Below are 21,855 nucleotides of genomic sequence, written 5' to 3'. Positions count from 1 at the left end.
GAAATTGAGGGGGCTCCAGTCAAGTCACAATCTCCCCTAATTTGTTTTAGCTTTAATGGCATGGTGTACACAGTACATCATAAGATCCCCTGGTAGGTCGGTCCTCATGACAGGGTATATTAAAAATTATACGGGCCGCGAAAAGGTTTAAAAGTATACATACTTTTCTATGTAACAGAGGGATGCAGATTAGCTCACATTAACAAGTAACATTGCATAGCAGTGCACTGTAAGGTCTTCAGCAATGTGTGAACAAACAGATTAAAAACACATACATGCCAATTACAGAAGCCAATGGGTGGCACAGTGTTACAGTGGGAAAGAGTGGAGAAACGAAAGGAAAAAATAAATAAATAATGGTTGAGCTACAATATAATTTGTGTAAAAGCAGTCATACCAAAACCCCATGCATTAAACACTTGGACAGGACATTTGCAAAAGGTTCCCCGGATACAACTTTCATATACACCAGATGGTAACACAATTGTAGGGCACAAAAATGTAAGGAGAACAGATCACGGCTATATCTGAACTCAAGCCCCCACCGGAAGTGTAAGGAAAAACACAAATCTATAGTAACCACAAACGTACTGTGGTTTTAATGATACTTATTACAATGTAGTTGGGCTAAATCTAGAAATAAACCTAAAAGAATATTTTAGTTAATATATTTAAAACAATAGTGTGTAAATAAGAAATATAAATTTAAAGGCCTGGTATTTATATTCCTTCTATTGATAATCTAGATAGCTAAATAAAGTCACTCAATAATAGTGTCCAATCAATATTCATATATTGTTGTAATAACATGATTGGTGTACTTATAAATGACAAGGGAACCAGATTTGTTATGTTACTGTACTTTGCAGTTGAAAGGAGACCCCCAGTATTACATACTGTACTTTGCAGTTGAAAGGAGACCCCCAGTATTACATACTGTACTTTGCAGTTGAAAGGAGACCCCCAGTATTACATACTGTACTTTGCAGTTGAAAGGAGACCCCCAGTATAACATACTGTACTTTGCAGTTGAAAGGAGACCCCCAGTATAACATACTGTACTTTGCAGTTGAAAGGAGACCCCCAGTATTACATACTGTACTTTGCAGTTGAAAGGAGACCCCCAGTATTTCATACTGTACTTTGCAGTTGAAAGGAGACCCCCAGTATTACATACTGTACTTTGCAGTTGAAAGGAGACCCCCAGTATTACATACTGTACTTTGCAGTTGAAAGGAGACCCCCAGTATTACATACTGTACTTTGCAGTTGAAAGGAGACCCCCAGTATTACATACTGTATTTTGCAGTTGAAAGGAGACCCCCAGTATTACATACTGTACTTTGCAGTTGAAAGGAGACCCCCAGTATTACATACTGTACTTTGCAGTTGAAAGGAGACCCCCAGTATTACATACTGTACTTTGCAGTTGAAAGGAGACCCCCAGTATTACATACTGTACTTTGCAGTTGAAAGGAGACCCCCAGTATTACATACTGTACTTTGCAGTTGAAAGGAGACCCCCAGTATTACATACTGTACTTTGCAGTTGAAAGGAGACCCCCAGTATTACATACTGTACTTTGCAGTTGAAAGGAGACCCCCAGTATTACATACTGTACTTCTAGCAATAAAATGTTTCAATGGGCCATCAATGCATCTGGTAGTAACATATTATAATCGCAGCATATTACGGCAACGCTCAATTGTTGAAATTGCTACACTAAAGTTCAGAAAAGTGCTTCAATAGAACAGCAATAGTACCAGTTGTTTAATTAAATGTCCACCAAGTTAATATAAACCCCGGGAGCTAAATAAACCCGTGTCTATATAGGTAGCAAGGGAAGAGACAGAGTTGGTAGAGTAGATAGAATAATCGTTACTAAGAACTGCCCTCTATATTCTTCTTTCTGATCATACAGCCAAGTACCAAGGCAAAAACCTTCTAATGGGTTACCCCAGGGATGCTCAACCAGTCTTCAAGCCCCCATAACAGGTCAGGTTTTCAGGATATCCCTGCTTCAGCACAAGTGTCTCAATCAGTGAGCCACATGTGCTGAAGCTGGGATATCCGCACCCCCCCACCAGGTCATGTTACGGCGGCTTGAGGACGGGAGTTGAGCACCCCTGGGTTACACAGTAAGCCTTGGGTAAAGTAACTGCGCTCTGTTGGTATAACCACTCGGAGACCCCAGATTCCCTTCTAGCTTACACGCCAGCAGGTAGCCGGACCGATGTACGTTTCACATCACAGAAGATATTTCTTCATAGGTAGCCAGAGCACCGAACAGATAGGAGTTTAAATAGTCGCAAACGTTGTCATAGCAACTAAATGGCTGTCACTTATTACCATTACGTAGGTTTAAAATAAATGAGTCTCCCAATAAACAGATGTTATTTATAACAATGTTTTTACCAGGAAGTAACACATTGAGAGTTACCGCTCGTTTTCACGTAGGGCCAGATATAGTTTATGATGTTTGAGTACAATTTCATTAGGTAGATGTTCCAAAGTACATCCATGGATTAAAACGTTATTAACTGAAGTGGTTAGAAAATACGATTGATAACAAAATACATTCCAGTCTTTAGCTGTATTTAGAGTAGATTTAGTAATACACCGTAGTAATGGTAGATAGATGCTACTCCCCTTATATTAGTTTAACATTCTTTGTTATATAAACCTTTGAAATGATCAATATGTTCTGCTTTAATATTAAAATGGATTACTGTGATTCTTTGTCCGTCATTCTTTATTTACTTTTGTATTTAATCTTCAATACAGATGAAATACAATAAAATAATAGCATCAGCAGCAAGTACTATACAATTATTATAGAGCAATAATCAGTGTCTCAGGACAATAAATGAATAGTCCGTTATGAATAACAGGATGTACAGTAGTTCTTGCTACTAAATCTCATTTGCCTATGAAGGGAGAAAATACAAAACCCTTGTTTAATCCAAAAGGATCCAATGTCCTTCGGGTATGTATCCGTTACGCCCCTTTCATAAGGTTTCTGTCCCAGTTTCCTTTCCCAACTTGTGCTGGGATATTTTCAATACAATTTTAATGATGCTTATTACAATGTAGTTGTACGTTTGTGAGTACTAGAGACTTATGTGCGTTCTTTACACTTATTGTGGGGCCTTGCGTGTCCTTACATTGACCTGTTCTGCACTGCCCTGGAACTATGGGCTGGGCAAGAGTGCTTCTTAACGCTTAGTATTGCGAGCTGCCCAGATATCAGGCTGTAAATATTGCTGGGACCTGGCTTGTTTAGACTGGACCTCTTACCCAGCTGCAAACTGTGAGGGTGCCATCAGTCCAGGGTTGAATCCTGCTGCAGCAGCCATGGCAGCAAGGCTTGCGTTGGTAGGCAGCTGCGCCGCTCCCTGTAATGCTGTGGCAGCCGCATTGTGGATTCCAGACGCGGTCACCATGACTTGGCCGGAGCTCAGTGGGGAGATCAGCGGAGTGCAGGTGGTGTGCGTCGTACTGGTTTCGCTTGCACTGGATACTTCTGAAGCGGCTGCGGCGGAGCCTGACGGGGAAGGGCTCAGAGACGGCGAGGTCAGGATAGAGGACACTGGAGGCGCTGTGGATATCACAGTTGCTGTGTTGGCGGACGGAGTTCCTGTTGTGCCTAAAAAGAAGTCTGGTTAAGGACGAAAACCAACTTGGCAACATTAAATGGAGCAGATAAGAACATATAGAACTAACCAACTTACACTACTACATCTTGCACTATTGTCATCTCAACACACACAATGTATATTACACAATGTATATTATACAATTACACAAACTTGGAAGGGAACCTCCCAGGGTGCCTCAAGAGGAAAGTGTTTGACCCATGTATTCTGCCCGTGATCACATATAGATGTGAAACTTGAACCCTAAATGCTAAGACAATATAGAATCTTCAGACTCAGACGTATGGAGAGATGTATGCTGGGTATTGGACGTATGGAGAGATGTATGCTGGGATTACACAATAAGTCACAAGAATGAAGAAATTGAAATGCAGCGAACCGGACATACTGAAAGAAGAAATGACCATCGTTGGACAGGGATGGTACTCTACTGGATTCCGAGGGATATCAAAAGATCAAGATGACGACCAAAAGTAAGACGGGAGGATGACATCAGAATTTTTCAAATGCACACGCACACCCCGTGTGTAGTGCATGCACCCCGTGACACACACACACACACACACACACACACACACACACACACACACACACACACACACACACACACACACACAACTCCCCGTGTGTCACACCCACCCCCCCTCCCCGTGTCACACACATCCCTCTCCCCGTGTCACACACACACACACACCCCTCCCCGTGTCACACACACACCCCCCTTCACACACACACCCCCCCCTTCACACACACACACCCCTCCCCGTGTCACACACGCCCACCCCGTGTCACACACGCCCACCCCTCCCCGTGTCACACACGCCCACCCTCCCCGTGTCACACACGCCCACCCCTCCCCGTGTCACACACGCCCACCCCTCCCCGTGTCACACACACACACCCCCCTCCCCGTGTCACACACACACTCCCCTCCCGTGTCACACAAACCCCCCTCCCCGTGTCACACACCCCCTCCCCGTGTCACACACACACTCCCCTCCCGTGTCACACAAAACCCCCTCCCCGTGTCACACACCTCCTCCCCGTGTCACACACAACCCTCCCTCCCCGTGTCACACATGCCCACCCCTCCCCGTGTCTCACACACGCCCACCCCTCCCCGTGTCACACACGCCCACCCCTCCCCGTGTCACACACGCCCACCCCTCCCCGTGTCACACACGCCCACCCCTCCCCGTGTCACACACGCCCACCCCTCCCCGTGTCACACACGCCCACCCCTCCCCGTGTGTCTCACACGCCCACCCCTCCCCGTGTGTCTCACACGCCCACCCTTCCGTGTGTCTCACACATCCCCCTCCCGTGTCACACACACACACAAACCTCCCGTGTCTCACACACACACACACCTCCCCATGTCACACACACCTCCCCGTGTCACACACACCTCCCCGTGTCACACACACCTCCCCGTGTCACACACACCTCCCCGTGTCACACACACCTCCCCGTGTCACACACACCTCCCCGTGTCACACACACCTCCCCGTGTCTCTCACACACACACACACACCATCATGGGAGCAGAGCTCTGACAAGCCCTATCTCCAGCTCTCCAACTAGCTCCACCCTCAGCCTCTGTCTTCTGCTCCCCGTCAATCACTGCCGCCAGGGCACCTTATCCAGCTTTGATGTTGCAACTGTGATTGACAGGTCAGTCCTCGTACACAGCCCCGTGGGAGTGTGTGGGAGTGTGTGGGTCGGGGGGGGGGGGGGGGAAGAGGAGAAGAGGGTTTTTAGGCACCTGGGTGATCAGCATTTTTGCTATATAAAAGGGTAGTTGGTTATTGTCCCAGGTTATGCAGTGATGAAAGGCATATTTATTGCCCACATTTGGACCTTGTGTGCTGTGCGTTCCGTTCAAAGTACGATTGTATTGGCAAGTCCATGTATGCACTTACTGAGCTTTCTCCTCTGGTACAATATAAAACAGAAAAGTCACCCAGCATGGATCTTTCTGGGCCAAGAGCCATTCCTTATCTTTCACTAAACCGCCAAATTAGCTAATTAGTGTCAGTGTGAAATTAATCTAAACAAATTATTTATTAAACAATCGTTTGCTATACACACACACTTTTTTTTTTTTTTTTTACACAACAGGATCTTGAGGGATCTTGGAAAAAAAAAAACCGCCTGCATAATGCAATGCTGATAACAGACACATTAATATTGTGTTATCGGAAGGCAATTAAGAAAAGCCAATTACTCGTCAATTAAAAAAAAAAAACAAAACAAGATAATACAAAGAAAAGGCACAGCAGTGTCACGTACGCGGCAGCGGTTATGGCAGGAACGGCAGGTCTCTTACCTGGGACAGAGAAACTGGTTATCGCAGCAGCACTAGTAAGCGGCAGCATCGGGTTTACCGTCAGTGTGGTTGCTGTAGTGGCCACCTAGAAATCAGACGGCACGATGTTACCAAGAGGGCCACGTGTATACTCGGTGCTGTTACTTTGCAGCATGTACCAGCATTAAGCAGCTGACTCATATACAATAGGTGTTTAATACTTCAATGTATTTTAAATCTGCTTGGCGCATTCCTTATTTTCACTCAAAACACCGTACCTTCAACCTCCAAAATGAGAATACTTTAAAAGAAACACCCCTCAGCCTGTCTGTGGCACAGGGCGTGGGACGTGTCTGTTCCAGCTCTCCTGTATGTATTACATTCTATCCTCAGCCTGTCTGTGGCACAGGGCGTGGGACGTGTCTGTTCCAGCTCTCCTGTATGTATTACATTCTATCCTCAGCCTGTCTGTGGCACAGGGCGTGGGACGTGTCTGTTCCAGCTCTCCTGTATGTATTACATTCTATCCTCAGCCTGTCTGTGGCACAGGGCGTGGGACGTGTCTGTTCCAGCTCTCCTGTATGTATTACATTCTATCCTCGGCCTGTCTGTGGCACAGGGCGTGGGACGTGTCTGTTCCAGCTCTCCTGTATGTATTACATTATATCCTCAGCCTGTCTGTGGCACAGGGCGTGGGACGTGTCTGTTCCAGCTCTCCTGTATGTATTACATTCTACCCTCAGCCTGTCTGTGGCACAGGGCGTGGGACGTGTCTGTCCAGCTCTCCTGTATGTATTACATTCTATCCTCAGCCTGTCTGTGGCACAGGGCGTGGGACGTGTCTGTTCCAGCTCTCCTGTATGTATTACATTCTATCCTCAGCCTGTCTGTGGCACAGGGCGTGGGACGTGTCTGTTCCAGCTCTCCTGTATGTATTACATTCTATCCTCAGCCTGTCTGTGGCACAGGGCGTGGGACGTGTCTGTTCCAGCTCTCCTGTATGTATTACATTCTACCCTCAGCCTGTCTGTGGCACAGGGCGTGGGACGTGTCTGTTCCAGCTCTCCTGTATTACATTCTATCCTCAGCCTGTCTGTGGCACAGGGCGTGGGACGTGTCTGTTCCAGCTCTCCTGTATGTATTACATTCTATCCTCAGCCTGTCTGTGGCACAGGGCGTGGGACGTGTCTGTTCCAGCTCTCCTGTATGTATTACATTCTACCCTCAGCCTGTCTGTGGCACAGGGCGTGGGACGTGTCTGTTCCAGCTCTCCTGTATGTATTACATTCTACCCTCAGCCTGTCTGTGGCACAGGGCGTGGGACGTGTCTGTTCCAGCTCTCCTGTATGTATTACATTCTACCCTCAGCCTGTCTGTGGCACAGGGCGTGGGACGTGTCTGTTCCAGCTCTCCTGTATGTATTACATTCTACCCTCAGCCTGTCTGTGGCACAGGGCGTGGGACGTGTCTGTTCCAGCTCTCCTGTATGTATTACATTCTACCCTCAGCCTGTCTGTGGCACAGGGCGTGGGACGTGTCTGTTCCAGCTCTCCTGTATGTATTACATTCTACCCTCAGCCTGTCTGTGGCACAGGGCGTGGGACGTGTCTGTCCAGCTCTCCTGTATGTATTACATTCTATCCTCAGCCTGTCTGTGGCACAGGGCGTGGGACGTGTCTGTTCCAGCTCTCCTGTATGTATTACATTCTATCCTCAGCCTGTCTGTGGCACAGGGCGTGGGACGTGTCTGTTCCAGCTCTCCTGTATGTATTACATTCTACCCTCAGCCTGTCTGTGGCACAGGGCGTGGGACGTGTCTGTTCCAGCTCTCCTGTATGTATTACATTCTATCCTCAGCCTGTCTGTGGCACAGGGCGTGGGACGTGTCTGTTCCAGCTCTCCTGTATGTATTACATTCTATCCTCAGCCTGTCTGTGGCACAGGGCGTGGGACGTGTCTGTTCCAGCTCTCCTGTATGTATTACATTCTATCCTCAGCCTGTCTGTGGCACAGGGCGTGGGACGTGTCTGTTCCAGCTCTCCTGTATGTATTACATTCTATCCTCAGCCTGTCTGTGGCACAGGGCGTGGGACGTGTCTGTCCAGCTCTCCTGTATGTATTACATTCTATCCTCAGCCCGTCTGTGGCACAGGGCGTGGGACGTGTCTGTTCCAGCTCTCCTGTATGTATTACATTCTATCCTCAGCCCGTCTGTGGCACAGGGCGTGGGACGTGTCTGTTCCAGCTCTCCTGTATGTATTACATTCTATCCTCAGCCTGTCTGTGGCACAGGGCGTGGGACGTGTCTGTTCCAGCTCTCCTGTATGTATTACATTCTATCCTCAGCCTGTCTGTGGCACAGGGCGTGGGACGTGTCTGTTCCAGCTCTCCTGTATGTATTACATTCTATCCTCAGCCTGTCTGTGGCACAGGGCGTGGGACGTGTCTGTTCCAGCTCTCCTGTATGTATTACATTCTATCCTCAGCCTGTCTGTGGCACAGGGCGTGGGACGTGTCTGTTCCAGCTCTCCTGTATGCATTACATTCTATCCTCAGCCTGTCTGTGGCACAGGGCGTGGGACGTGTCTGTTCCAGCTCTCCTGTATGTATTACATTCTATCCTCAGCCTGTCTGTGGCACATGGCGTGGGACGTGTCTGTCCAGCTCTCCTGTATGTATTACATTCTATCCTCAGCCTGTCTGTGGCACAGGGCGTGGGACGTGTCTGTTCCAGCTCTCCTGTATGTATTACATTCTATCCTCAGCCTGTCTGTGGCACAGGGCGTGGGGCGTGTCTGTTCCAGCGCTCCTGTATGTATTACATTCTATCCTCAGCCCGTCTGTGGCACAGGGCGTGGGACGTGTCTGTTCCAGCTCTCCTGTATGTATTACATTCTATCCTCAGCCTGTCTGTGGCACAGGGCGTGGGACGTGTCTGTTCCAGCTCTCCTGTATGTATTACATTCTATCCTCAGCCTGTCTGTGGCACAGGGCGTGGGACGTGTCTGTTCCAGCTCTCCTGTATGTATTACATTCTACCCTCAGCCTGTCTGTGGCACAGGGCGTGGGACGTGTCTGTTCCAGCTCTCCTGTATGTATTACATTCTATCCTCAGCCTGTCTGTGGCACAGGGCGTGGGACGTGTCTGTTCCAGCTCTCCTGTATGTATTACATTCTACCCTCAGCCTGTCTGTGGCACAGGGCGTGGGACGTGTCTGTTCCAGCTCTCCTGTATGTATTACATTCTACCCTCAGCCTGTCTGTGGCACAGGGCGTGGGACGTGTCTGTTCCAGCTCTCCTGTATGTATTACATTCTACGCTCAGCCTGTCTGTGGCACAGGGCGTGGGACGTGTCTGTTCCAGCTCTCCTGTATGTATTACATTCTATCCTCAGCCTGTCTGTGGCACAGGGCGTGGGACGTGTCTGTTCCAGCTCTCCTGTATGTATTACATTCTACCCTCAGCCTGTCTGTGGCACAGGGCGTGGGACGTGTCTGTTCCAGCTCTCCTGTATGTATTACATTCTACCCTCAGCCTGTCTGTGGCACAGGGCGTGGGACGTGTCTGTTCCAGCTCTCCTGTATGTATTACATTCTACCCTCAGCCTGTCTGTGGCACAGGGCGTGGGACGTGTCTGTTCCAGCTCTCCTGTATGTATTACATTCTACCCTCAGCCTGTCTGTGGCACAGGGCGTGGGACGTGTCTGTTCCAGCTCTCCTGTATGTATTACATTCTACCCTCAGCCTGTCTGTGGCACAGGGCGTGGGACGTGTCTGTTCCAGCTCTCCTGTATGTATTACATTCTACCCTCAGCCTGTCTGTGGCACAGGGCGTGGGACGTGTCTGTTCCAGCTCTCCTGTATGTATTACATTCTATCCTCAGCCTGTCTGTGGCACAGGGCGTGGGACGTATCTGTTCCAGCTCTCCTGTATGTATTACATTCTACCCTCAGCCTGTCTGTGGCACAGTGCGTGGGACGTGTCTGTTCCAGCTCTATGATCTACCAGCAGAAAGCTGCCAACCGTTTGTTGCTCCTGTTATAAAGCTGTACAAATCCTGATGGTGTGACAAAGGATACTGCCCCAGTGTTTACTGCTGCCTGGCGACCTGCGGTCTTTAGGGGAGCGGGGAGGGAGAGGGGAGCGGGGAGGGAGGGGGGAGCGGGGAGGGAGGGGGGAGCGGGGAGGGAGGGGGGCACGGCCATGGTCACGGGAGACCAGGTTATTTACACCTTTTTACCAGGATCTTTCATTGAGCAAAACAAGGTAGAGAAATTGTAATTTATTCGGCATAAATTCGCTTACACGCAGTGAAACACAAAATACAGCTGAAAAGACTCCCTTACTTTGGGGCTGGGGTTGATAACTAGACTTTCCTAGCTGCAGGGAACTCTTTGGGAGAGTTTTACCCTGACCGGGACTTAGCCCAGATCTCCTGGAACCCAAATCAGCATAAAATCCCAGACGCGTCCGCTGCGTTCGATTCTGAGAATTTGGGCGCAAAATGCTGGGCTTAGTCTCGGGCGGGCAGGCTTTTCAGGCTTGAAAATCGAAGCCGGTTGCTTTGCTATTACAAACAAAGCATCTTTGAAAATGCCTGCGCTATTTCGGCTCTGACTCAAGGGGAACACACAATCTGATTGGCTCACGGCTTCTTATAGTATTCTCTGCTTCAGTCATAAAATAGAGGCAGACTGAGTAGCCAATCAACGCGTTGGAACTTTTCCAAGCAGCCAATCAGAGCCGAGACGGCTAGAAATGCCTGGCCAGCGGGAAATTCAAAACAGCTAAGGGGCATGCGCAAGCCTGCCATATACCCCCCCCCCCCCCCAGTTACCCCAATGCCACCCGCTGGGCAGGCTCCACTAGGTCTGGCAGAGCAAGTGGCATCCCGGAGGACGGCCATTGATCTCCGGACCTAGTACTCCACCTTTCCCTGCTGACCAAATGCTGTTCACACCTCTGGGCATCCTCTGGCTGCTTTGAACTCTGATGTCCAGCAGACATACCGGCGCCTATGGGTTTGCACGGGCTGCCTGTTTGGACATCGGTTCCGAATGTAAAAACATATTACCCTATATTAAAGTATATTTTAATACACTCTGAGTCTTGGGGTACAGGGAACAGAAAAGGAAAATGTTATCTCTTTATTTCTGCCTGCCTTATCACCCCACACACTTTCCCTGTGACTCAGTTTGGACTCTAAGAGCCCCCCCCCCCCGAACCCCCCCAACCTTATATATGGTTGGGCACCCACAAACCATATACTGGCTGTGGGTTACCTTGGCACTAGCTGGGATTCCCTCAGCTACAGGAATACATATGTATCTCAGTGCCTCATTCTCCTTTCTGGGCTGTGCTGAAGCAGGGAACCCTAGTGGTGAGTCGCGCTCATGTTTTCAAGGGGAGGTATTGCCGGGACAATGTGCCTACACATATCCGAGAATCAAGCATGATTCCCGGGAATTTTTATCGGGAAACCGGCAACTCCGGACCCCAACCTCCTAGGCACATTCTGTCAACGGTTCCTCCGCAAAAACCCCCTTAAACTCAGACTAGCAGCCCCTGCCTGACTGCATGCCCGGAAAGGGGAAAACACAAAAAAAAATGCTTTTATTACAGAAAGTACAATGTGATCATACAATGTTACTGGGTCCAAGAGCTAACGCTCTGGGACCCTTATACACAGAGCACGGGTAACCAAACGGGCTCGACCTTTATTATAGAGAGCCTGGTTACCCCCTCCCGTCACAGCCATGACGGCCATATCTGATCTTCCATTGGCTGCCCGCCGATCGCGGCGCAGCACGGGAAAACTAAGTTCTTGTCTTCCCTGCCAGCACCCGCACCAGCGCGATACACAAGCGCCCACACAAGAAGCTACTGGGTGGCCTGCGTGATAGAGGTATGTATCTGGTGTGCTACACGCACGCTGTAGTGCGCACCGCAGCGGCCACTGGGGACCTGGTCTAACATGACTGCTTCAGTCACTAACTCAGCAGCTACAATGTACCCTTATATTACTAACATGACTGCTTCAGTCAGTAACTCAGCAGCTACAATGTACCCTTATATTACTGACATGACTGCTTCAGTCACTAACTCAGCAGCTACAATGTACCCTTATATTACTAACATGACTGCTTCAGTCACTAACTCAGCAGCTACAATGTACCCTTATATTACTAACATGATCTATTGTTACAGTTTAAAGCTCAAACTATTGGCAACAATTTATCACAAACAGGAAAGTGTTACAAATATCTTGCACTGCTGGGGAAGTGGCTAAACCCGTTACAGAAATCAAAGAATGCTTTACAAACTCATTAAAAATGGGATGGAGAGTTGAATAAAAAATGCAGTAAGTATCTAATAATCAAGAACGGATGTCGTTTAGATAAAAAACCAAACAAAAACCCTCAGACGTTTTCACATTTTGCTGCTTTAAATCGGCCTTTAAAAGAACCCCAGGACTATTTAAACCAGGGTTTTATTACAATACAATGTATATTAGAAAAAAAAAAAAAACACAGTGATTATTCAGAAGGGGCAGCTGGGGAGAGGCAGTCAGGACATCGCGTCTAAATGGGAATTGTATATATCCAGGCAGAATGACACACACAATTGCTCTCGACTGCATGTTTTGCCTGTACAGTGGTTACAATTATCGGATGTTATAACTTTTCCCATTTTATCTTAGCAAAGAATGCCATGTGGCAAATCTGCGGAAAAACCAAACCAACCCTTTACGGCAATGAAGATATTTACAGTTTTACCGTTTGTGTGCAGTCAGCTGAAACAACCACCTCTGTATGTTTCCAATCAAATTACAAACATAGCAGTTACTCATTGACAGAGAACACCTGCCACATACTAGTCATACCAACTGAAACGTGTGTGTGTTACACAAGTCATAAATGAACACACACACACACACACACACACCTATGGATCAGAGGACAGATCTTTCAAATGAGTAGACGTAAGAAGGTTTACAGAGAATACGTTGAAGGTGGGGTTAGACCGCAGCAGTGGTAAAGCAAGTTCTAGGTTTCTCAACCACCTTAGGCTGTCAAGAACCTTTTGTCAAGTGTGTCACAAGGAGAACAAAAAAAAATAAAGGTAAAAATACGTGAATTCAAATAGTTGTCAAAAAAGCATTCATTAAAATGAGCAAGGGTGGCAACTGCTTTTATTAGCACCCAGGAGTGCCGTCACACAGAAGAAGACGGAGAACCCCAGGTCTCGGGCGTCCCCTTCCTCACACCCTGCAGTATCTCACGGCTGCCACGCCCAGTTGGAGGTTTGTGATATGAGCGGCAGGTGCAGCGAGCCCAAGAAACACGATGAGCATGAAAACCAACATCTGGTCTCTGGATAAATTAAATGCAGAGAAGTGACGTGTTTTTGTTATTTAAAGCAAGGCGGTGAATCCCTTTGTGGTGACGTGTATAGCATATATTGTACTATACATAATTCCCCGGGCTAAGACATTTGGTTGCGGAAAATGACAACCGGCGCTTTGCCGCAACTCACCGCACCGCCGGAACATGCTGCCGGCCACTACACAGCTAAGTACCTAAGCTCCCTCCCCAGCCCGTCCCCTAACACTCCCTACCCCAAGCCCTTATCCTAAAACCCCCACCCCAAATTTAGCAAAGGGTTTTTTATACTGGCTTTGCAAAATGAAGCTTGGATAGGTTTCACCCCCTTAGTTAAGTTATGGTGAGTAAAAAAAAAAGTGACAAAAACCCTCCACAGTAAAGCTTAACTAACTAAATGTGGTGAAACCTATCCTAAGCTTCATTTTGCAGAGCCAGTATAACCAACTCCACACTGATGGAGACCCATTAAGGTCGAAATGGCTGTCTGTGAGTGGGTGGGTGTACTGGCTATGCATCTTAACCCAGGCTGTGCTCAAAGCTGTGAAATTCAGCAAGCATAAGCTTACAGCGGACAATGTTATATGGTTTTGAAGCAAAAGGTGGCACTGTGTGCTCATTTGCATGTCACTTCCCAGAATCCCTTGCTACAGTGGAAGCACTGTATGCTGGGTGATAATGGTGAAATGCGGGGTTGCAGACCTGTCTAAGACCTGGCGCCGCAGACTTCTGTTTGTCCGCAGCGCCGGGGACAGTATGTCTGACTACCGGTCTATTCACCTCAAAGTTTTTTTCTTCTAAAGTCTCTACTCAAGCTATGAGACATGGTATCCGCTCAGTGTGCTCTTCCTTTCTCCGGGCCTCAGGCACCAAAGTGACAAAGTAACCTGGACTTGCAGGATTATATATCAATGTCATATTCTAAATGCGCAAGGTACCCACCCTACATTTTTAGTACTAGTTACATTAAAATAGATTGTAAATGAAAAAATAAAACGGCACGTTTTATCTGTGGGAACTATGGATTTGCCCACGCAGATATAGATGTGGTGCCACCTGTGGCTTAACCTTAAAACGAGTGCGCGTATATTGAAGGTTGATAAATGCCACTCATTTCATGCAGCTGAAAAGAAGAACCTTGTTATCGCTGCTCACCAGTGGGGTCGGGCTGGAGAACATTGCTTTAATGGGCGAACTCATGGATCCACAACTGCTTGGGGGGTTGATCCTTTTCTCCTTCTGGCGCCGGTTGCAGAACCAAACACGGATCACCTCCTTTTCCATGTTCAGCTGGTCGGCAATCATGGTGATCTCCTCTGAGGTGGGCTTCTGGTTCTGCAAGAGATTGAAGCCACTTAAGCGAGGTGGTTTTACTTTTCGTTCCTGCCAAGATCCTTCACAAAGGAAGGCATAATTAATCAGGTTCGGAAGTAATCTTTAGGTACGGAGAAAAATAACCATATTCAACGCAATTTCAAGTAGGTGTGTGTGTGTGTGTGTGTGTGTGTGTGTGTTGCGTAGAAATGTATATTCATTTATAAATTTAAAATAAGGGGGGAGGTCTATTGGTGTAACAGTGTGTAATTAAAAACTGAATTTATCATCTTTATTTTTCAAATATATCTACATATACACATATATACATATTTTTATGTAAATGTATGTGAAATTTGAAAAATGTGTATACACAGAAAAAAAAATCTACAGTGTAAACAAACCTTAAAAATTCAAAATTACACAAAATACAAGAAAAAAATGCAGGTACAATATATGTGCCATGCAATTATAGCCACTTTCAAAATCAGAAGGTTCACAGAGAAAGCGAAAAGTCCATTAAAAGTCAATCAATCAAATGTATAATAGCAAGTACTTCAGGGTTAACTGCAGCTCGAGAAGGATTTAATCGCCTGTGGACACAACCCGTAAAACAGAGGCGCAAACAAGCAGCATGGTGAAGTACGGAGAGGTACGGAGAGAGGTACGGAGAGGTACGGAGAGGGGTACGGAGAGAGGTACGGAGAGAGGTACGGAGAAGGTACGGAGAGGTACGGAGAGGTACGGAGAGAGGTACGGAGAGAGGTACGGAGAGAGGTACGGAGAGAGGTACGGAGAGAGGTACGGTTACCATTAGACAAATACATTGTCCTTACAGGAAAAATGAATAAAAATACCTTGGCCGTACCCACTACAGAGATACTCCTTCCGGATTACCGGTAAGGTGCAATAGCCAAATCTCCTCTGCGTCGTCCTCCTCCAGAGACACCACTTCCAGTGTCCGTTGCATGCCAGCGCGGAGCAGATTATGGACGGCAGGTCAACCCCGGACCTAGAGATTTGGCTACGGCACCTTACCGGTATGTACCGAACTGAGAGTGCCTCTGTAGAGGATACAGTGGGTGAGATATTATTGATTTTTCCTGTAAGGACACACACACGGACACACACACACACGGACACGGACACACACGGACACGGACACGGACACACACACACACGGACACACACGGACACACACGGACACACTTTGTGAAGAAATAAGGCACTTGCGTAACTTTAAATGCAAATGAAAGAAGGATTTCTTTGCAGATCCCCGTTTCAGCCTTAAAGCTGCAGTTCAGGCTTTTTTATTATTTTTTTTTTTTTTACTTCAATAGTTCCATGTGGGCAATCTCTAATTACCTAAAGAACTGCATAGCAGCCGGTCAATTCGTTCTCCGTCTACTGATCGGCAAAGTTTGGCGACATCTTTAAATATGGGGAATGTAAATGGTTGCTATAGGAACAAGCGTGCTTGTTAAAATAGAATACAAGAAAATTGGTCTTTCAAAGTTGTTGTTTTTTTTAAACAGAAAATGCTAAAAGTATTTTTTCTTACTACAGAACCGATTTATTAAAAAAAACCCCACACATGCAGGATATTGCCTGAACTGCAGCTTTAATTCAGACCTCTCTGAAATGTTGATCAGCAAAGAAATCCTCATTTCCTTTTCAAGTGCTGCATGGGTCTAATTTCTTAAAAAAAAAAAATATTTAAACGTCTTTCAGAAGCACCCAGGCAAGCTATACCAGCTGGCAGTGCTGCGGCCCATTGTGTGTGTACATATATTTATTGATTTGTTTTAAAGCGCCAACATATTCCAGAACGCAGTACAGCGGGGAGTACAGAGTCGTGTATCACACAAACAGAATGTAAATAAAAGAAGTACAAACCAGCGCAAACAGATAGAGGGAAATGAAGGCCCTGCCCCTGAGAGCTCACACTCTGGAGGGAATAAGAAACAATGCTGAAACAAGTAGCTGCATAGTGGGCAGAAGAAGTGGAGCGTTGAGTGAGGTAGACCAGTCTGGCTGCAGCATTTTGGATGGATTGGAGTTGGGAGAGACGGGCAAGAGTAATGCCAACTAGGAGAAGGTTGCAGTAATCCAGGGGGAACAGGATTAGGGAATTAGGATTTTAGTTGCCTCAGGAGTGAGGCGTATCCTGGCAATATTATGGAGGTGGAGGCGGCAGGACAGTGAGGGAGAGAATATGAGAAACGAAGGCGAGGGCAAAGTCAAAGATGGCCCCTAGGCAGCGGGCTTGGGGCGTTGATGAGATTGTGGTATTATTTACAGCGAGGGAGGCATCTGGTTGTTGGGGTGACAGTGGAAGGGGGAAAGAGTATTACTTCTGTTTTGGACATGTTAAGCTTCAGGTAATATAGTTTTGCGATTCATGTCGACTAATTTTTGATACCACCTCAATTATTTCAATCAATAAGGGTTAGTGACACAAACACACACACACACGTGATATTCCTACAGTCAGCGCGCGCCAGAGAATACGCGAGACTAAAACGAGCCGTCCAAGCGTGTTTATTTATTTTTTACACACTTGATAGAAGCAGAGCGTCCCCAGAGCTGAACCCCATTAATTTCAGCTCCTGGAACCCCCTGCTTCCGGAGCTACTTACCTCTGCAGATGGGTGCTGGGAGCCGCTCCGGCTGAGTTAGCTGGGGTGTTAAAGATTAATGCTCCCGCTTCCTGAGGGCCAATAGGAAGTCGAACATGATATCCCGGTTTCCTATTGAAACTTTGCTTTGAAATGCCACCATAACGTGAACCCTGCTAGCGGAGTGGCTACCTGCACCCCCTACAGAGGTAAGTATCTTAACAAGCAGGGGGAGCCCGGAGCTGAAGAATGCGCGAGACACCCTGCTTCAAACCCATGTAAAAAAATGTAAAGCGCTTGGATTGCCTCTAACGCAAGCTCCCGCCTCCGTGCTCGCAAGTCGTCAAAAATGCATCATCGAACGTGCACATATATTTGACCTAATTTGAATAAGGACCAAGTTGATCTGAAATGGATTTGCATTATTTTAAATATAAAATTAGCTGTCCACATGTATTAAAAGTTGGCGACTAACACTGCAAAACAACTTTACTTGTGCATTTTTTAAAAACGAAGGCAACAACTTGTTGGGAATACCGGAAAAGCACAAGATTCTGCGATCCATGGCGACTTACTCATGGGAAGTGTCAAGGAGAAAACTTCATGCGTTTTGTACATTGAACGTAGTGGTCTATATTAGAGAACTGGCATGTGTATGAACCTTGGATTTCGAAGTGGCTTTGTGGGGTGCAGATAGTCCACGGTGGAGATATACTTGCATGCTTTGCATTGTGCACTATGGCACGGATGTGCGCTGTGTGTCATGCCACTACGCTTTTCAGAGGGGAAGATTTGTTCTGATTAGATTGGGGGAGAGGGGGAGGGTTGTTTATATGAAAGCAGAGGTGTTACAGGAAAAAGGATTCAGGGTGTCAACTTCAGACATTTATTATCAAAGAAATCCAACCTACATTCTGAAGTGCTGCAGTGTTTGGTTAGAAGTAACTAATGGTGTGCGATTGAAATGATCGTTGTACTGAAGGGCTGCTACATGCGAATACATGTTGTGTGTTCCATTATTTTGCCAGTTTGTGGCAGGCTGTTTGTCTCAAACTTGTTCATTAGAGAATATTCTGTGTAACCCTACTGCCTGGCTATATGACAGTGTGTGTGTGTGTGTGTGTGTGTGTGTGTTCTATAGATATATTGTAAAGGTTTGGTGGCTTTCTGTAGATGCTTGATGGGGGGGGGAACCATCTTTTATAGTGATAGTAGTATAGAGGAAGCATATATTGGTTTCTGCGTATTCTAGGCAGGGTTTGATCGATGGGTGCTGGTTAAGCCTCTGGTGCAATTCTGTAAGCGAGTTGATACCTTCTGTCCACATTATGAAGATATAATTGATGTATCTAAAAGTATTCATCCTGTTCGCTTGAGGAAATCATCTTCTGGCTCAGCCATAAAAAGGATGGCATACTGGGGAGCCATTCGTGTGCCCCTTGCTGGGCACTTCATTTGAACAGTGTTTGCCATTGTCGGTTATGATGGAATGGATGCGTTTGGCAAGGTATTTATGGGCAATGTCATACGGTTGCTCTTTGGATTGTAGAAAAGAATGTCACACAATTATCAATAAGCACTTTTAAATGGGTACCCCTGAGGCAGTATGCAATAGGTTAGGGCTCTTACACAGACCCTATGGCACTAAACTGAAAAAGCATGCACTACTCCACATACGCACATATACACTTCGTCTTAAGCATAAAAATACAAAATCAGAAAAGGCAAAATACATAAAAAATCCCAGCACTACATGAATCTTCTCATATCAGAACAAGGTCGCAAGTAATATATCCATTGTAATTCTACTGCACGTAAAGGATGCTATTCCTACCAGCTGTGGGGCTGGAAGTCAAAGCCCCTTGTGTCAAAATGGTTCCATAACTATTCTTGTCCCAAGACTCATCGGACGACGTGCCGCAGCATCATCCTGTCTGACGAAGGTCCTTGGTGACCGGAAACGTTATGGGACCATTTGGTGCTGAGATTTTTTGTATTTTGCTTTTCCTGATTTTGTATATATATATTTTTTTTTAATAGTTTATTTTTACAATGTTTTATGGGGTGACAAATTGACAACCAATGTAGCTAACAAGGTATATAGGAGAAAAATTCCCAATATAGTGCATTTTTGGGAGGAAACAGGTCGTGTCCTGGGTGTAGCTGGTTCCCTCTGTGAGGGGGTGGGGAGAGATGGTAGAGTGGGGAGGAAAGAGGCAGAGTCTGGTCCCATTCATGATCTTACTTTGTGTCTCTTGTTTGATTAGGTTAATATTACATTACAAAAGACGACCCGTAGAGCCTTCTCTTAATTCACACTAACCTACCAGCATCTGCCCCGTCTAAATATCACACCCTCTCAATATCTACAGCAACTAAATACCACCGTCGCTACCAAACAGTATATAATATGTTTCTTTCTGTTCTACTGCATACCTGAAAAAGCGTGTAACAACTATTTGTATGTCTAATGAGATATGCCCTCACCTTAATAAAGACTGTGTGTCAGTCAAATCGTTGTTTTTTTGCTGAATAAATCACCTTTTCTACAAGTCCGTGTGCTTGGATGCTCCCCTCATTCTCTGTGAATTACTGGGGTGGTGCAGGATCATCCCCATCTCCATGTGCAGCGGCGATTTACCCTTATTGCTGGAAGTAACGTGTGCCTGTAATCCTCTCTGCGTCCTAAGGCCGCGATAATACCAAAAAACGCCCGGAGCGATGCAGCACAGCGCCAAAACAAGGAGTATACATCCCCGCAAAGTGCTTATACCTACAGCGACTGCCGCGCCGCTTGCTACTGCAATGTGGGAGACAGTTGAAGAGATTTCCAAATGTGTTTTCAGGTTGCGACGGCCACGTCACGTGACGCAGCCGTCCGATCAAAGAGCAGATGTCAGCCTGATCTCCCCTGCAGTCGTGCGCGCAGAAGAATGTGCTTGTGCACATGTTGCTCTGCGATGTTGCAAATGTGACGTCACAGATGCGCGCGCATTGCAGTTCCTTGGTCTAATCGCAGCCTAATGAGACCTGCAATACAGATGTAGCAAACCTAAACTCCGGCACTGCGGTGAAGCTGTGGCTACGGGACCGTGGCGCCGGAAGATCACCGCCGCAGTGGTCTGATCTAGAAGCATAGATCCCCTGCAGTGAGTCTCAGTAACCAAGGCTTCTTTCTCTGCTTTTCCAGCCGCGGCTGCGGAGACCAAGTCTTGCTACATCTGTACCAAACCCAGGATTTGTGTTAATTTCTCCAGGTGAAAGGAGTCCACCAGGTCCCACTTCTATTTCTACCCCTTCTAAGTGTAAGTGTCATGGCAAAGAATAGGGAGCTGCTGTCCAGTCAGCTGGAGGGAGGCAGAGTTCTCATTTCCTCGTGTTAAATAATATTGTAGGGCAGGAGAGGCCCAGGTGGCCCAATCAGTGGCTGTCTTTTGACAGCCACCTGTGGTGAAGCAGGGATATCCTTAAAACCTGACCTGTTGGTGGCTCTTGAAGACTGGAGTTGGCCAGTCCTATTGTAGGGATTCATGGTAACAATGAATGCCATTCATTGGGTATAACTGGATCAGATTAATTCTGAAGGTGTTTAAAACCAGAGACAGAACATAAAACACAGACAGAGCTCAGTTTTAGCACATCCAGTGAAACTCATACACGGTACAGTGCCTAAATATATATGTATAAATATCTATTAAGTAAAATGGTCTTTTAGTTTAACATTTTTGGCCAAAATTGTTGTAAGCCCCTGAGACAACTGCACGGCAGACCACAATTCAGGGGTCCCTAACGCTAATATAAATTCTTAATAACCTGTGTAATAACAGGAAGAATGATTTATAGTAAATCTGTCAATATTAGTTGCAAAGTTCTAAGTCTGATTGAAGCTTTTATTAACCTGTATATTACCAGGAAAAGCACTCTGTATTAGATTTGTCACAACCATACTGCAAGCAAGCGAGTTCCCCTGAGTGGAAGATGCTATGGAGTGAGCCCTTAACCATTTAAATGTGGGAGGGGGTGAGCTACAATTAGGTAGGAGGTTGCCACCCTACAATCAGCCAAGACTAGCTGAACACTCATATGCTTATATATATGTTGTGGTTATTTTGGGGGTTCAATAGGAGCTTGTTAGGTGTCCAGTATGTTTTACAATTGTTGTTCAGCTAGTCTTGGCTGATTGGAGGGTGGCAACCTCCTACCCAATTGTAGCTCACCCCCTCCCACATTTAAATGGTTAAGGGCTCACTCCATAGCATCTTCCACTCAGGGGAACTTGCGTGCTTGCAGTATGGTTGTGACAACTCTAATACAGAGTGCTTTTCCTGGTAATATACAGGTTAATAAAAGCTTCAATCAGACTTAGAACTTTGCAACTAATATTGACAGATTTACTATAAATCATTCTTCCTGTTATTACACAGGTTATTAAGAATTTATATTAGCGTTAGGGACCCCTGAATTGTGGTCTGCCGTGCAGTTGTCTCAGGGGCTTACAACAATTTTGGCCAAAAATGTTAAACTAAAAGACCATTTTACTTAATAGATATTTATACATATATATTTAGGCACTG

At 46.4% G+C, this 21,855-nt stretch overlaps 1 protein-coding gene across 9 annotated transcripts in view; it reads right to left on the bottom strand.

Moving 5' to 3' along the window:
• Window positions 1–21,855, bottom strand: part of POU2F1 (POU class 2 homeobox 1) — a 141,048-nt gene that overhangs the window by 13,349 nt on the left and 105,844 nt on the right. For 7 of the 9 annotated variants that reach the window (XM_075593606.1, XM_075593608.1, XM_075593603.1 and 4 more), the window contains 3 exons: window positions 14,505–14,684; window positions 5,987–6,071; window positions 3,299–3,659 (listed from right to left, as the gene is read on the bottom strand). In XM_075593606.1, coding sequence (XP_075449721.1) covers window positions 3,299–3,659; window positions 5,987–6,071; window positions 14,505–14,684 — 626 coding nt within the window. Of the gene's footprint in view, window positions 1–1,478; window positions 3,660–5,986; window positions 6,072–14,504; window positions 14,685–21,855 lie in introns of those variants that run through there. The other 2 variants (XM_075593605.1, XM_075593611.1) reach the window with 2 other exon arrangements.

This window comes from Ascaphus truei, chromosome 3, assembly GCF_040206685.1.
Source record: "Ascaphus truei isolate aAscTru1 chromosome 3, aAscTru1.hap1, whole genome shotgun sequence".
NCBI lineage: Eukaryota > Metazoa > Chordata > Amphibia > Anura > Ascaphidae > Ascaphus > Ascaphus truei.
Note: the sequence above shows the minus strand (reverse complement) of the source record. Positions and strands in the feature narration are given on the sequence as shown.